General features: G+C 51.7%; 1 protein-coding gene across 4 annotated transcripts in view; it reads left to right on the forward strand.

Moving 5' to 3' along the window:
- The window catches only part of SMOC1 (SPARC related modular calcium binding 1), a 152,215-nt gene that overhangs the window by 127,428 nt on the left and 9,626 nt on the right, over window positions 1-15,161 (forward strand). For all 4 annotated transcript variants that reach the window (XM_024739663.1, XM_024739662.1, XM_024739660.1 and 1 more), the window contains exons 8-10: window positions 5,091-5,283; window positions 5,839-5,921; window positions 7,687-7,792. In XM_024739663.1, the coding sequence (XP_024595431.1) occupies window positions 5,091-5,283; window positions 5,839-5,921; window positions 7,687-7,792 (382 nt within the window). The remainder of the gene's footprint in view (window positions 1-5,090; window positions 5,284-5,838; window positions 5,922-7,686; window positions 7,793-15,161) is intronic.

Here is a 15,161-nt window from a genome sequence, read left to right on the forward strand (position 1 = left end):
TCTTAAGTGAAGAAGAAAAAAGAAACAGATGATAAAGGAGAAAAAGTTCCCAGAAACAAAGGATAAACTGTGGGCTAAAATCAAAATTGGGGATTAGCCGAGGGTTGAGGTTGTCCACGCTCTCCTTTGCTCCTAATTACCACAGGTCACTGAGAGGCACAGAGGCAGGGGCTGGCCGTAGCAGACGGGGCTGTCCTCCACGCTCCTCCCGTCTTGGCTGGACACCTGAGAACCCGTGCCCTGGGCCTGCACACAGGGTTTGTGTTGTCTGGCTCAGCCCGGTCTCCCTCTCCCCGGTCCCCCTCCCTGCCCACTCCCACCCGGACTTAGCCCCGCTTTGCTCGGCTGCTGTGTGATTGTTGGGATAGAGGGCTGTGTGCTTTCCGGTGGCAAGGGCTGGACCATGTTCTCATTCCTTCCACAGGCTACTTTTCTGTTGTGTTTCTTCTCTCAGGCAGTCAGAGTTTTGTGAGTGAGATTTAAACCACCCACTGCCAGGTGAGGAGCGAACCGGCTCTCACTGGTTCTCGGAATAGGATTAGAGGGGCTGGGTGTGCGTGGGTGTGTAAGAACGTGTGGCTAGGTATTCCCGTGTCGCCCTGGACAGCCCTGATATTTCCCTGTCCCCTGCTGTTTACGTCTTCCAAGTATTTACAGATGGTCCCGGGCCATTCTCATAGTTATCAGGCCAGACCTTCTAATCTTGTCATCTTTCCCTGAACTTCCCTGAGCAGAGGCTGAATGTTTTAGAACAGTGAGTATCCACTTCTGAGGAGCTTCCTCTCTGGACCAGTGGTCATGAAGAGGCCCTTGAAATAGATCCCCTGGCTTGCATTCTGGAAGGTGCCTTCTTGGTATCTGGAAAATCTGATAGTTGTGAATTTTAAGATTCATTTGGGAGGTGACTGAGAAGGGCAGAGGGTGACAGTGGCCCTAAGGATGGGGCTGGCTTCTGGGTCCTCAGATACAGAATAAGCTTATGCCCCCTGGTATGTACCGTTTAGTATTCGCATGAGGTCTGGAGAAGCACTGAAGGAATAATTGGTTGATTGATTGATTGGCTGAAGGGTCTGAGAGGGCTGCAGAAATACTTACGGGATAAATTGATAAAGAGTTGAGCCAGTCTAAGTGTCTCAGTTATCTATTCCTGCGTAAGAGACCACCCAGAAATACAGTGGCTTACAACAAGAGTAATTTATTCTTTCTAATGTGTCTGTGGATTGGCTGGGTGGTTCCTTGCCTGTTTCTACCTGCACTGACTCCTGGACTTGTCCAGCTGGAGGGTCAGCTGGGCTGGGGTGTCCAAGATGACTTCACGCACACGCCTGGAAGTTCGTGCTGGCAGTGGGCTGAGCCGCTCTGGTTTTCTTCCATGTGGCCTTTCATCCTCCCGGAGGCTGGACTGGCTTTCTTATGTGGTGGTCTCAGGGTGGATTCCAAGAAAGGGAAAGTGGAAGCTACAAGGCCTCCTCAGGCCGAGGTCTAGAAGCCACACGCCGTCACCCCCGTCCTTTCCACTGGTCAAAGCGAATCAGAGTCAGCAGGGAGGGGTATACCCTGAATACAGGGAGGTGCATTTCACTGGTACCATTCTGTAACGATCTACCACACCAAGTGAAAGAAAAACATAGGTTAGATTCAAACTCAGGCTAGCACATGGCAGTGAGAGCTGATATTAAAGAGAGGTAAAGACCATGGCCTGGGAGCAGACTGCCTGGGCTGGAATCCAGGCTCTGCCACTTCCTAGTTGTTGACCTTGAGGAAATCACACAGCCAGTCTGCTCGGTGAGGATAATAATAACACTTTTCTTAGAGGCTTGTGACGAGTTTGAAGTGAGTTAGTGGAAGTGCCCAGTACAGAGCTGGGCACACCATAAATACTCAGGTAGCTGTTAGCCATTATTATTCATGTTACTGTCTGTAAATGGTGGGTGAGTTACAAATCTGGCCTTAGGTGTTCCAGTTCCAAGGCAAAGAGGGAAAAATATGAGGGTACAAGGTTTGGAGTGTGCTTAGGCTGAGAAAATCGTTGGTTCAGAAGAAGCAGTGCTGTTTCAAATGGATAAGCACATGTTTTTACACATTTGCTTTCAAATGCAGCAGATCTGGGGCAGTCTACAAAGCGACTGGCCTGGCGGATCTTCACACCATAAAAATAAATGTATTTTTCCCCGAAAGCAAATAATTAGAGACAGTGACCTCTGTCTAGATTTCAGCAAGACAGGCTTGACTCTCAGAAGCCCTTGACTGGGGCCTCAGCCCTCCTCTCTCCGGGGTGAGTGAACTTGGGAAAATTCATGAATCCCTCCACGACTCAGCTTCCTTGTCTACAAAATGGGCATAATAACGGTGCCTACTTCACACGGACAAAGAGATTCGGCAAGTAAAGCCCCTAGTCTGTCGCCTGCCTGGCTCACGCTCCTCCATGAATATTTGCTTTGACTATTAGTAGTATAAAGAGGATCTTAGGGGAGATTTTTGTCTCTGTCGGAAGACAAACTCTCTGTGTTTTCTTCACAAACAGTTGGTGCTATGATTATAAACCTTTCCTGTCTCTTTCTTAGAGGAGCACTTGAACTTGCAGGGATCGTCATAAAGTAATAAGCAAACGAATAAAGACAAGAAACCCTGCATTTCACCTTCTCTCGAATTCCACGCTAACCCCCAGTTTTTCCAAATTATCGAGCGTCACCGTTTGTATGGTTTGTAGTATTCTCCGTGGAACTCCGTGCAACCTCTATGGAAGTGGGCTACAAACCTTTCAGAACAGCCTTCAAGGACTTCCAGAAATCTGTCGACAGTCCCCAAACCACAGGTTCCCACCTCTCCTCGGCTGGCTGGTCTCCACATGCCCGCAGTTTCAGGATCCCCAATGCTGTGAAGTCAGGTCCATCATTTGCTCTGTCCCTGGGGAAGCTTTCTCCACCTCTGTTCGCATCTCGCTTTCTATCTGATTTATGGCTTTAGAATGTTGGCCTGGAAGATCTTAATTTAAAGCCTCTGTCAGACGTTGTTACACGGACGCAGTGCCGGTAAAAAGCTGTTTTCCTTTGGTTTTTCTCCTCTGTCACTTTTTCTGTGGCATGAACCATGAGGTAGGAAAAGAAAGTTACCAACTTGGGGTTGGGAGAGCTATTGAAAAACTCTTGCGTAATCCCCTGGAAGGTGCCAGGCTCCATTCCAGCCAGGGGCCGAACTCAAAATTCTGGGTCTTCAGGCCAGGTCTCCCCATGGCCCCCCTCTTCCAATCAGTTTATGTCTCTTTCCTAAGCTGCCTCTTAGGGACAGTTCTGGTGGTAGTTATAATTGGGCTCAGAATCTCGAGTCTAGTGCCTGTCAACTGTTTTAAACTGCTGTTCCTCTAGCTAAGGAGATTCTGTTTAGTTTCACTGTGTTTGCGTTATGAAAACAATAGTTCTTTTTTCTTTCATTTTCCAGATCAGTATTATATTTTAATAGCAAATGTACTATTCATACCTGTCCCCTGAATCTCAGATGTTTTTATGCGCGTAAGGGGATATTCCCTCACCTTGCAATGAGAATTTTTTCAGCATTTTTCCTCAGAGTGAGACAAAAATCATTTCCCATCATCTGACTTCCCTCTAAGACAGCGTGGAGCTGCTTTGCGTCTCTGTGTGCACCTACAGTCTGCTTCAACATCTGTCCGGTTCATATGTGTATCATTACCAGAGTCATTATTTCAAAGGGTTTGGCTCCTTCAGAGTTGAGCTTCTGTATTTTCATCATTTGTGCTGTTGTTCAGTGAAGAGAATGAATCTCCACATTGCTGATACCAAATTCCTGGCTCTCGGAATGGTATTTTTGTAAAACACTGTGAAAATATCATGGGATACCCAAGACGATTCCTGTCATCTTCTTCAAGGGGAAAGTTGTAGAATTTTGTTCATGAAAGAAATAAAGGGATAATAAAGTAAATAAAGAGATAAATAAGTAGATCAAAGAAACGATAGTACAGGTATACGATGTGGTCCCTTTTATTGTCAAAAAACCCCCAGTGGGCTTCCCTGGTGGTGCAGTGGTTGAGAGTCCGCCTGCCGATGCAGGAGACACGGGGTCGTGCCCCGGTCCGGGAAGATCCCCCATGCCGCGGAGCGGCTGGGCCCGGGAGGCAGGGCCGCTGAGCCTGCGCGTCCGGAGCCTGTGCTCCGCAACGGGAGAGGCCACAACAGGGAGAGGCCCGCGTACCACAAAAAAAAAAAAAAAAAAAAAAAAAAAACAAAAAAACAAAACAACCCAGTAGATGTGTGCATATGTATTTATGTGTGTGTACATGAAAAAGAAAAGGTCCAGGGCAAGTAGTGTTTAACTTTGGTGGGATTAGGGTTTTTTCAAATTTTTCTTTATAACAAGAAAAGGAACCTAATGCTATTTATTTATTTATTTTAATGCTATTTATTTTTAATAACTAAAAAGAAAAAAGAAAAAAAAATCCCCACAGAATCAACAAAAAAACAAGAAAGGGAAGTCAGGCAGGTTGACTGGTCAGGGGTCGTGTGGGTCTGAGGCCCCCAGGCCTGGCACAGGACACCATGCACTGCCTCAGCCTGGGCCTGACTCTGGAGAAACCAGGTTTGGCTGTTCAGAGACGTTGACATAGTTCGTGAGGCCGCTGAGTACAGACACCTTCCTGAGGGCCTGTTGCTCTCTCGCACCGGATGGAAGCAGTGTCGTGTAATCAGCTCAGCTCCATTCAGCCCTGTTGGAGGCCTGGAAGGGAGTGGGTTTGGGCCTTGTTTCTGCTCCCCTTGGGTGCCAAGCACCAGAGCACCTCCCTGCCCTGAGGACAGTGGCCTGGCCCTGTCCTGCTGCGTCTGGGCTTGGGAGAGTGTCCACACACACGGGCATTCCTGCATCAGCTGTCAGCTCGCAGGGCAGCCAGGCTCCTGCCCCTGCCTCTAGGGGGCCGCAGGGAGGTTCTGGGCCTCCAGCCCCTCACTAAGGGCTGGTGTGGGAGACACAGCTCCCCTTGGTGATTCACCAGCCAGCCATCAGTTCCCTAGGGCCAGGCCAGGTCCTGGCAGGGAAGGTACAGGAGTGGGAATCACCACAGGCTGTGTCTTCTCTTGCAGAGAAAGTTCACTCTTGTGACCAGGAGAGACAGAGCGCCCTGGAAGAGGCCCGGCAGAATCCCCGCGAGGGCATTGTCATCCCCGAGTGTGCCCCAGGGGGGCTCTATAAGCCAGTGCAGTGCCACCAGTCCACCGGCTACTGCTGGTGTGTGCTGGTGGACACGGGGCGTCCGCTGCCCGGGACCTCCACACGGTAAGTCCCCCAGAGCCCGTCCTGCCCCTCACCCCTCAGGTGAAGCCTGGGGTAGGAGAGCCAGCTTCCTGTTACACTGTCACCTCACATCTCCTGGCTTTATTGTCCTGGCCTGGTGGGAGTCGAGGCACTAGGGGAGCAGCATCTCTGCTCGTGGGCAGTTGAGGTCCCAGTATCCTGGATTCTGGTCACAGGTCTGGCCTTTCCTAGCTGGGCGACCTCGGGAAAGTAGGTAACCTCTCTGAACCTCAGTTCACCAGTGAGAAGGTGATTGCCCTGCCTGAGTCACTAGGTTCTATGGATCAAAAAGATCCTGTGTGCAGACATAAGGTAACAGCGCTCTACTAGACTGACTAGGATGACATGCCTGAACATGTCTCTGTGGGAACACCGATGCTGGGATTGCCTTGTAGCTGCTGGACAGTACAGGAGATATTCTGCTACCAGCTCTGGGAGATCTAGACTTCGAGACCACACGGATCATTGCTGGGAGTAGGAGCTGAAGTCAGCTCAGTTTCCAGCCCCGCCTCACCCCCTGCATCTCTCTCTTCTCAGCTACGTGATGCCCAGTTGTGAGAGCGACGCCAGGGCCAAGAGTGCGGAGGTGGACGACCCCTTCAAGGACAGGGAGCTGCCAGGTGGGAGACGACACTACCCCTTGCTGGTGCCTTCACCTCTTCCTGTTCCTCCAGCCCCTCATCATGCAGAAGCAGCGCCCTCCTCTGGGTCTGCTTCCCCATCTGTAAGGTGGAGCGGGGACACTGGGCAGGGGCGTCGCAGGAGCCATGGGATCTGCATCCAGTCTGGGATTTGTTCCTAATTAATCCTGTGCTCTTGAGCGCACTGTTTCTCCTCCTTGCTTTTACCTTTTTATCTTTAAAATGTAGTCACTGGGTTAAAATCCTACCCTTAAAAGCTCTACAGTTCTTTCTCTAAGGGTGACTGGGAAAATGATCGGGGGCTGTGGACCCTTTTCCCCAGGGCTGCAAAGAGAAGATAGCTCACAGGGAAAGGCTGTCCTGAGGATCAATGATTCCTGGTGGCCCAGAACTGTCACTGGGATATGACACAGACTCACAGGCAGGGACCCAGGACCTCTAAATGGCTGCTGGGTTGGGTTTCTCTTATTTATAGTGTTCTCTGCCAGTGAGTTACAATAAGAGCACTAAATATTGATGGCTCAGAACACTGTAGTCTTAATCAGCACAGATGCAGGTCAGCGCTGGTGGGAGCTGGGCCTACTATTCCCCATCAGGACTCCAAAGGAGGACTGAAAACAGAGGCTCCTGAAAGTCTAGGGGTTCCCAAGTGAGGTTTGTAGGTCACTCTGTCATGAGAATGGAGTCGTAGAGACCAGGGTCCCTCCTTCTAGCCATCTCTTCAACAAATGTCCATTGAGATTCCCCTGTGTGCCAGGCGCTGGGTTTGTCTGATGATCAAAACCGAAGTGAAGCTTGTCTAGTGGGGGAGACAGTATCCAAATAAATGAATCCAAACACAGATAAAAGGTGGTGACAGGTACTCTGAAGGGAAAGAGTGAGGTGCTGGGAGAAGGACAGGAAGAATCTGTGGTTTCTCTGAGAAGGTAGCGTTTAACCGGAGGCCTAGGGGGTTTGCAGAGAGCAGAGAATGAAATAGTTGCTGCAGAGAGGAGGATCGTAGGTAGTGTTGAGGGCCCATTTGGGGCTGGTAGTCATGAATTTGCAGGAAAACCGTCTCTCCAGTTGCGTGGTGGTGTTTACGCTAGCACTATTCAGCTATGGGGGTGTAGACTTGGAGAAGGCATATCGGTGAGAAGGTTCGTCCACGCCTGGGGTTTTGCTGGAATCACACAGTGCGGGATAGAGAAACAAAGGGTTTGAGAGTACTTATAAGGGAGGGTTGATAATTATAATCTAAGCTGGTTGAGGAGAGATGTGAAAAAAGGAGGAGGTTCTTGGATAGGTAAACAGGTAGATCTACTTGAGGCAACTTTGACCTTGGAGTTCTCTGCATTCCTTGTGCCCCTTCAGCACCTGGTCCTTGCTGCTAGAGTCGCTCCGTCCTCCTGTACCAGAACTAGCTTGAGTTCCCCAGTAGACTATGAACTTTACGAGGGGAAGAACCATGTGTATAATATCCCTAACATTTAGCATAGTGCCTGAGTTGATACTCAGCAAAAAATTTGAGGAATGGAAGAACATTGAGAGTATTATTATCCGTTGGGTCTATTGGTCCCTTGCGGGCTGTGGGTAGAGGAACTATGGAGGTTTATGAGAATCATCTGAGCTGTGGACAATTCCCAAAGTGGATTTAGCTGGACAAGAAGGACTTGGAGAGGTTGAGGAAACAGTGGTAGTTGAGGAAGCTGTTTACTTGATCATTTACCTGGCATCTGCCTTCAAATCTCACTTTGTCTTTCAGGCTGTCCAGAAGGGAAGAAAATGGAATTTATCACCAGCCTACTGGATGCTCTCACCACTGATATGGTGCAGGCCATTAACTCAGCAGCACCCACTGGAGGTGGGAGGTGAGAATGCGAGCGGGACTCAAGCCCAGTGGGACCTCGGGGGCCCCTGACTTTTCAGATGCTGCGGGTCCCTGGGAGAGTGGGGAGGGGTGGGTAGAACAAGAGCTGGAAGTTGATCCTCTTCCTGAAACTGCGTAGCTGTGACTTTGTCTCACCTTCCACCCAAAATCTCGCCGCCCCTCTCCCCTTTCTAGTCTTTGGGAGTTGCTTTTCTCTAGCTTGTAGTTACCTGATTATAGGCAAGTCTGGGAGTGTCTGGAGACTTCCAGCACTTCAGTCTCAGAAATGGATGCATTGGAGTGAGTCCAGAATGGCAGGAAGGGGGATGGGCATACGATGGGAACAGGGATGGCAGGGAGGGAGTCCAGAGCATTTGGTGGTTTTCTTCTTTTCTGAGAAGGCAGGAGCCGCGTGCCATTTTGGCTTCCTGAGAATCCCGAGGGACTCTGGGCAGTGGGATTGGACACTGCCATAGCCAAATCCAACTTAGTTCAGGAGCTGATATGCTGACCGAGGCAGTCCTGCCCCGAGGCCGAAACGTACATGCTCCCCAGCGACCAGCATCGCCGGTGCTCACTAATTTGGGCCCATTGGGTCAGTTGATCGGAGCACGCATGCATTCATCTGTCCTCTGCTCAGAACTATTGAATGTGCGTGGCACGCCAAGCACTGGGCTAAGGATTGGGAATCCAAGGATGCGAGGCATGTCCCTCCCTTCAAAGAATGCAGCCTAATGGGGATACTAGGCTGTAGAAAGATACAAACTGTGTGGTAAATGCTAGAATCGAGGTGAAAGAACAGAGAAGCGCTTGCTAATTTAGTCTGGAGGAGTCAGAGAAGGCTTCCTGGAGGAGGTGATACTGAGTTTTGAAGGATAGGTAGTACTCAGCTAGTAAAAGAAGGAAAGCCATTCCAGGAAAAAGGAAAGAACATTGTGACCTCAGGAAAGTGCACGTCCGTAGTTCAGTATGGCTGAGCTGGGGTGGATGGAGGAGGGGGTGGAGGAGATGACAGTGGTGGTAGATGACACACAGGATGCAGGTCCCAAAGGGCCTGTGAGATGTGCTTCCCATTATGAAGCCAGAGCGGGAGGCACGGCAGGAGTAGGGAGGGTTCTGGCTCCTTAGCAACGGGAAGTACCATGTGCTTGGCAGGGATGGGCAGCCTGACTCTCAGCTTACGTGGCTCACCAAGGAGGGAGCGCTAGTCCCTCCGCATCTCCCCAGAGGCAGAGCTGTCAGAGGGCAAGGAGTGCCACCACGACAGGCCCAGGTCCCCAGGCTGGTGGAAGGGCCCCAGCATGACTGCATCAGCACAACCGCAGGGCGTGTATCTGGGGTGGGCACCAGGACTCCCAACACAGCTGTCAGTGGTTCTGTGTCCCGAGGCAGACAAGGGCAGCAATCCTGAAAACCCACTTTTATGTCACATCACAGTGAGTGCAGTGGCTGCCTTGTGGGTTGCCACTCTAGGAAACTGCTTGTTCAGGGAGCTTGCTCTCAGCAGGCCCCATGGTCCTGTGAGCTCTAAGGCTGGTTTCTGGCCCTGCTCTGTTTTGCTCACCCTGTGGAAGGGTCCAGGCCTCCCCTGGGAGGAGCACAGCAATAAGTCTGAAAAGATGGAGACAGGGTCTGACAGGTCGGCAGATGAGAACTGCCCAGAGGCAGCCCACGGTGCTCAGCCACTGGAAGTCTAAAATCGAGAGGGCTCTGTCCGAACCTCCAGGAGGAGGGAGAGGAAATTATGAAAAGGCATATTCAGTATTATATGCTTTTTTGTTATTAGTGCTTGGAATGTGAAAACATACCTGATGTTTCATGCAGAAATGGGTATGAGCTATTTATGGTTTTTAGAAGAGAGGGAAAAAAGAAACGAGAAAGGGGCATGGCCTTAACAATTCCAGGTCTGGGTGCTTTCCACCCACAAATCCCCAGGGCTGCTGGCTCTGACCCACTGCTCAGGGAGCCTGCCTGGTGCTTCTGCTTGGGTTCTAAGGAGACAGGACTTCACCCTCCACCCCATTTGCTTCTGCGGGAGCGCAGCCCTTGAGCCCGGCCTGGCCTCGGATCCAGGCAGCCTTCAGTGCCAGGGAAAGGACCAAACCCAGCTAGATCCTGGGCCGGGAGGCCAAAATCACAGGTGGGCCCGCTGCCAGGGCAAGTTCGGATGGACACTTGACCCTCAGATAGCAGGCTGAAGACATTTTTACAGAAAATAAAAACTAAGAAGTTCGTAAATGCTTTTAATCCCAGTGTGTCATTAGGGAAGGGAGTTTTTGTTGCTGTGGTTTCCAAAAAACCTCTTTTAGGTATAATATAATGTTGGGAGAAATTTTTTTAAAAAAATTCTTTCCTAAACATGGTTTTCATTTCAAGCTCATGTGAGCCCGACCGTGTTTGGTTTTGATGAGAATGAAAGGTTTGAACTGTGTTTGGTAATTGTGTTACCTGGAGGCTAGACTTGTAATCAAAAGACAGACAAGATATATCAAGAAATAGTTTAGAAATCAAGGAAGTGGGAGTGGGCCTGCGGAGAGAAGGAGAAAGAATCAGTTATACAGGGAGGTGGCTGGCCAGGATTACCGGTTTTACTGAGTTTAAATCCCTCGCAGGTCTCCCTAATATATTTTGAAAAAGCAAAAAGCCCGAACTCTGACCACGAACTGGCCGTGCAGGATGGTCTTGCTGGCGCTCACCCTCCTCTCATATGCCACTCCCTCCTGTCATTATGTCCCAGCCACTGGTCCTTCTCAGGTCCTCAAACAGGCCAAGCTCTGGCCTGCCCCAGGGCCTCCAAGCCAGGTGCTCCTTCAGCCTGGAATGTGAGTCCCCCATCCTCCCGTGACTGGCCCTGCTGCTCCATTTAAATATCATCTTCTCAATGACCATCCAAACTAAAGGAGCAGCCCTGTCACCCTCTATCACAACACCGCTTTTTTTTTTTTTTTTTTTGCGGACCAGGGAAGCCCACAGCACCACTTTTTAATTCTCAGCCTAGTGCTTGTCCCTATCTGATGTTTTGCTGGTTTGTTTATTTGTATCTGTCTCCGCTACCCAATGAAAATTGAACTCAACGAGAGAAGGAGCGTTTTCTGCCTTCTTCCCTGCTGTATTCCTAGAACTCACGATAGTGCCTGGCACACAGTAGGTGCTCAGTAAATATCTGTTAAATGAATAAATAACCAGAAGGATGGGTGGATAGATGGATGGATCCCTGTTAGATACAGAGAGGGATGTCTCAATAAGGCCTCTTTTTCTTGGCACACGTCAGAGGCTCCAGCAACGACTTCAAGACTAATTATGAGGCCAGATCTAGCCCTGAAGTTCACTGTAATGCTTCTTTGTCACCAGGGCCTTACTGCGCCCTGGCTGGGACCAAGGGACTTGGGCACCCTGTGGACAGCCCCTGGTCAGGCACCCTTCTACAGTGGGAGGGCCAAGGCACAGGGCAGCACATCTGGAGCAGGGCTGGCGAAGAGAATTACGGAATCCAGGGTCCCTGGGTTTGGGCCTTGGCTGTGAATTCAGGTAGAATTGAGGTTGCAAGCGCAAGGTCAGAGAAGCCACAGCTGATCCCTCCTGCGTCCTCTCAGGGTCTGGCAGTTAAAGCTGGACACCAGCTGGGGCCAGCGGGAAACAGTCCCATTTGGGGACAGTGGGAAGAAGGGACAGGGAGGAGTTTGGGCTGAGCAGAAAAGCGGGTGTCTTCCCCCCAAACCACCACCTGTCAGGCTTGGAGATTTTAGCTTTGCACAAACTCTTATATCTCACCCCGGCATAAGCTCTGTGCTGGGTTCTGGGGACATACAGGGATGAGGGCATGGTTCCGGGCTGGAGGAGCTCCTGGGAGAAGAGCTATGTAATCACGTGAGTGCGCTGTAAAGCCAATGTGACAACAGAGGCAGATGGAGTCCTGCAGGGACTCAGGGGAGGGAGGGCGTGTGAGAGAAGGCTTTCCACAGGAGGTGACATTTCAGCCACATCTTCACTTACAAGTGAGAAAATGCCCCGACCTAGATGGACCAGGAATAAGGGTATCCCAGCAGAGGGACCCTAGGGGTAGCGAGGTACGAACGAGGTAGGGTCTGTGGAAGGAATTGTGAGGAGTAAGGTTTAAGCTTGGGAGGCAGGCTGTGGACAGGCAGGAGATGAGACTGTAGAGCTGGGCAGAGCCCAGATCATGCTGGGTCTTGTGATTCGCGCCAGAGAGGGCCACAGGGAGGCATGTGACTAGATGGGCATTCCTATGAAGCCAGATGGGGGGAGGGGAGCTAAATGGGGCAAGAAGGTTACAGCCCACACCAGAGGGAAAGGTGGTGAGAATGTGGACTAAAGCTGTGGCGGACGGGATGATTTACTGAAGCTTTAGTAATGAAATCAATAGGATTTGAAGACTTGCTGGATGTAGGGAGTGGAAGAGGGAGATATCTACTTCCTTTTCTGGTCTTCTAGCCTGACTTAGGGGGAAAGCAGTGCTGCCCAGATCTAAAAATAGGCAAAGTAGAATGGGGTATCCATGGAAACATCTGTGGCTAGTGCCTGGGAGGGGGTGGCCTGCAGGTATCATTAGATGAGAGCTGTTCTCAGTGAAGGGTTGCTAGATCATTGAATTATGCTCTTTTTTTTTCTTTTTTTTTTTGCGGTACGCGGGCCTCTCACTGCTGTGGCCTCTCCCGTTGCGGAGCACAGGCTCCGGACGCGCAGGCCCAGTGGCCATGGCTCACGGGCCCAGCCGCTCGGCGGCATGTGGGATCTTCCCGGACCGGGGCATGAACCCGCGTCCCCTGCATCGGCAGGCGGACTCTCGACTCTCAACCACTGCGCCACCAGGGAAGCCCTGAATTATGCTCTTGGTCCTTCCCGCTCCAGAAGGCAGAGTTCCGCCCCCAGCCCCTCACCCCACCGGCTACATCAGCCTCGCCATCGGCATTTATCAGTCCCACAGGGGGAGTTCTGAGATCCTAGCTGGCAGAGCCTTCTAGAGCAGGGGAACCCTCTCCTTTCTCCACTCCACCCTAGAAAAAGTCAACGTTGAGAGGAGCTGGGCTGGGCCACGTGAGCCTCGTTGCCCCTCCCGTGGTCCTGCAAGAAGAGACTGTGGGTCTTGAGGCTTCCTCCTTCCTGCCCAGTGCGGTGACTTGTTGATGTTCTTGCAAGGAGGAGGCTGGAATGTGGCTGACTTGGCATTTCCCAACTCTACCCACCCGCACAGCTGGCAGGGCCTGGACCCGGCTCCAGATGGGGCTCAGTTGGCCTGCTTGGCTTGGCCCGTGCCTCCAGGCCATCCCACCTCACCTTGTTTAAAACTGCTTGGGACAGCGGAATTGGGCCCAAGATCTTGGCCAGCGCCAGTTTCCTTGTGGTAAAAGGGGCTGACTCTCCAGCTGTGCGTTGCAGCCAAGGCCCGGCGGGCTGAGGCTGCAGAAGCGACACTGAGAGGGCTGCAGGGGAAGGGTGGCACCTGCCGCCTCTTAATTTGGGAGAAGACTCGGTGGGGACGGCCAGTCCAGGGAGGGACCTGGCTCTAGTGGTTTTCCTCATCCCTGGAGACGGGAGGCAACAGGACGGCCACCAAAACAGCCCAGAGGCAGGGCTGACGCCAACATTGCACCGTGTCTCTCCGCACCATATCCGAGGAACTTGGATCCTCTACACACCCAATAAGCCCTTTTAATGGAAGTGGAATTGTACCTGTAGGGAGGCCCATAGCAAGGGCCTGGGCATCACTGTTAAGTGATCCTAAAGAACCATCACACTCTCTAGCGTAGGGTCCCCAGCCCTGGCCTGATGAGCAGCTTTGAATTCCAGCGGTTCTGTTCCCAATTCTGTGCGCGTGTGTGAGAGAGAGGCCAGGAGTCTGATGCCAGTGTAACCCTAGAACTGGGAGTGCAGGTTGCCAGTGTTTTTAAAGGATACTGCTAGAAAGCTGTAAGGGCTGGAGGGCTCAGTGGGCTGTGGCTTTGAGGTCGGGGTAAATTGTGAGGAGTCCAGCTGTGATGGAAAGGACTCCAGCACAGACTGCTTGAGAGGTTTCTGGAGACTCAGGGAGGCTCTCTTGCCCCACCCCATCCAGCACTCCCCTGGGAAAACCTTAGCTTCTCCTTAGTTAACAGAGGCTTCTCGTGTCTTCTTTCACACGTGCCCACCGCTGGTTTGGCTAAATCAGGACTCCTGATAGATGTCAGGCTTAACTAGTTCTTGCATGAAGCACGGTAGTTTGGGGACTTGAGGCTGCTGTGAAGCCAGAAACCTCATTTTCAGCGTTTTGAGCCAGATGCCTTCAGTAGTTTTCTTTTTTCTAGTGTGTTTTGTTGGAAGCATGAAAACTACCCCCAAGCCCCTCCCAGTTACTGTCTTTTGTCTCACCCAATCTTCTTCCAGAAGGTTCAGACTTATTCTTCTGGGGTCATGGCTGGAGTCTCCTTCCCTCTAGACGAGGGTTCTTAACTTGAGTCCGTGACCTTGGATGAGGTTTAGGGAGTCCATTAAACCCCTAAAATCTGCAGAGTTCTGGGTGCATGTGCGTTTTAGGGAGAGGGACTATGGCTTTGTTTACGTTTTCTGAGGGTCCATGATCCCACCCCACTGCCCCGCACCCTCGCTAAGAAATGCTTGCCTTAAATGTACTTGGCGCTTGGCCTAGACAAAGCCTTGGCTTCCAAAGTAGGACCCTAGTGCTGCCTAGCTACACGTGTGGAGCCTGGCTCTGATGTTTGGGGAGGGGGTAGCATGGGATTCTGGAAGTCAAAGGATTTCAGAAGCAGAGTGCCTTACGCCAGCTGGGGACGGGGGCGGGGAGAGGCAGGCCCCTCAGGCCCACAGAGCAGGCTGCCGGTTGGGGAAGTGCTATAGGGAGGCAGAGGCACTGCTTGCAGGGCTCTCGGGGGACGTCTCCTGGACGTCTCCTGGGACGTGTCCTCGGCTGCGGGGTATGGGGGACGTAAGGGGGGTAGCAGGCAGAAGGCATGGGCACTCTGGGCTGGGGAGCTCCTGCTGGGAGTGAGGACGGCAGGAACACGGTTCTCCAGACAAGGAGGCAGGGAAGGGAGGGAAAACGGAGCAGCCCCCAAATGACAGTCACTCTCTGGTGTAAGAGGAAACACTTAGAGGCTGTAGCGCAGGAGAAGAGCCGCTTCTTGCTGGAGCCTAGCACAAAGGAAGGTGCGGGGAGCTCTAACAACAGAGTCGCTGAGAACTGGGCAGGCAGGCGGGAGCCCAGGAACACGTGTTGGAGGCAGCGAGCCTCTCCTGGCTGGGCGTCTAGGCGGGATGACCTCATCCCTTCCCGTCTCAGCAAGTGAGGCTTTATTATTCCAGCCTCTAGGTAGACATTACGCTATGCTGAGCCTAAAGGTTAAAGGAGGAGCTGC

Source organism: Neophocaena asiaeorientalis, unplaced genomic scaffold (assembly GCF_003031525.2).
Source record: "Neophocaena asiaeorientalis asiaeorientalis breed wild unplaced genomic scaffold, Neophocaena_asiaeorientalis_V1.1 scaffold348, whole genome shotgun sequence".
NCBI classification, from domain to species: domain Eukaryota; kingdom Metazoa; phylum Chordata; class Mammalia; order Artiodactyla; family Phocoenidae; genus Neophocaena; species Neophocaena asiaeorientalis.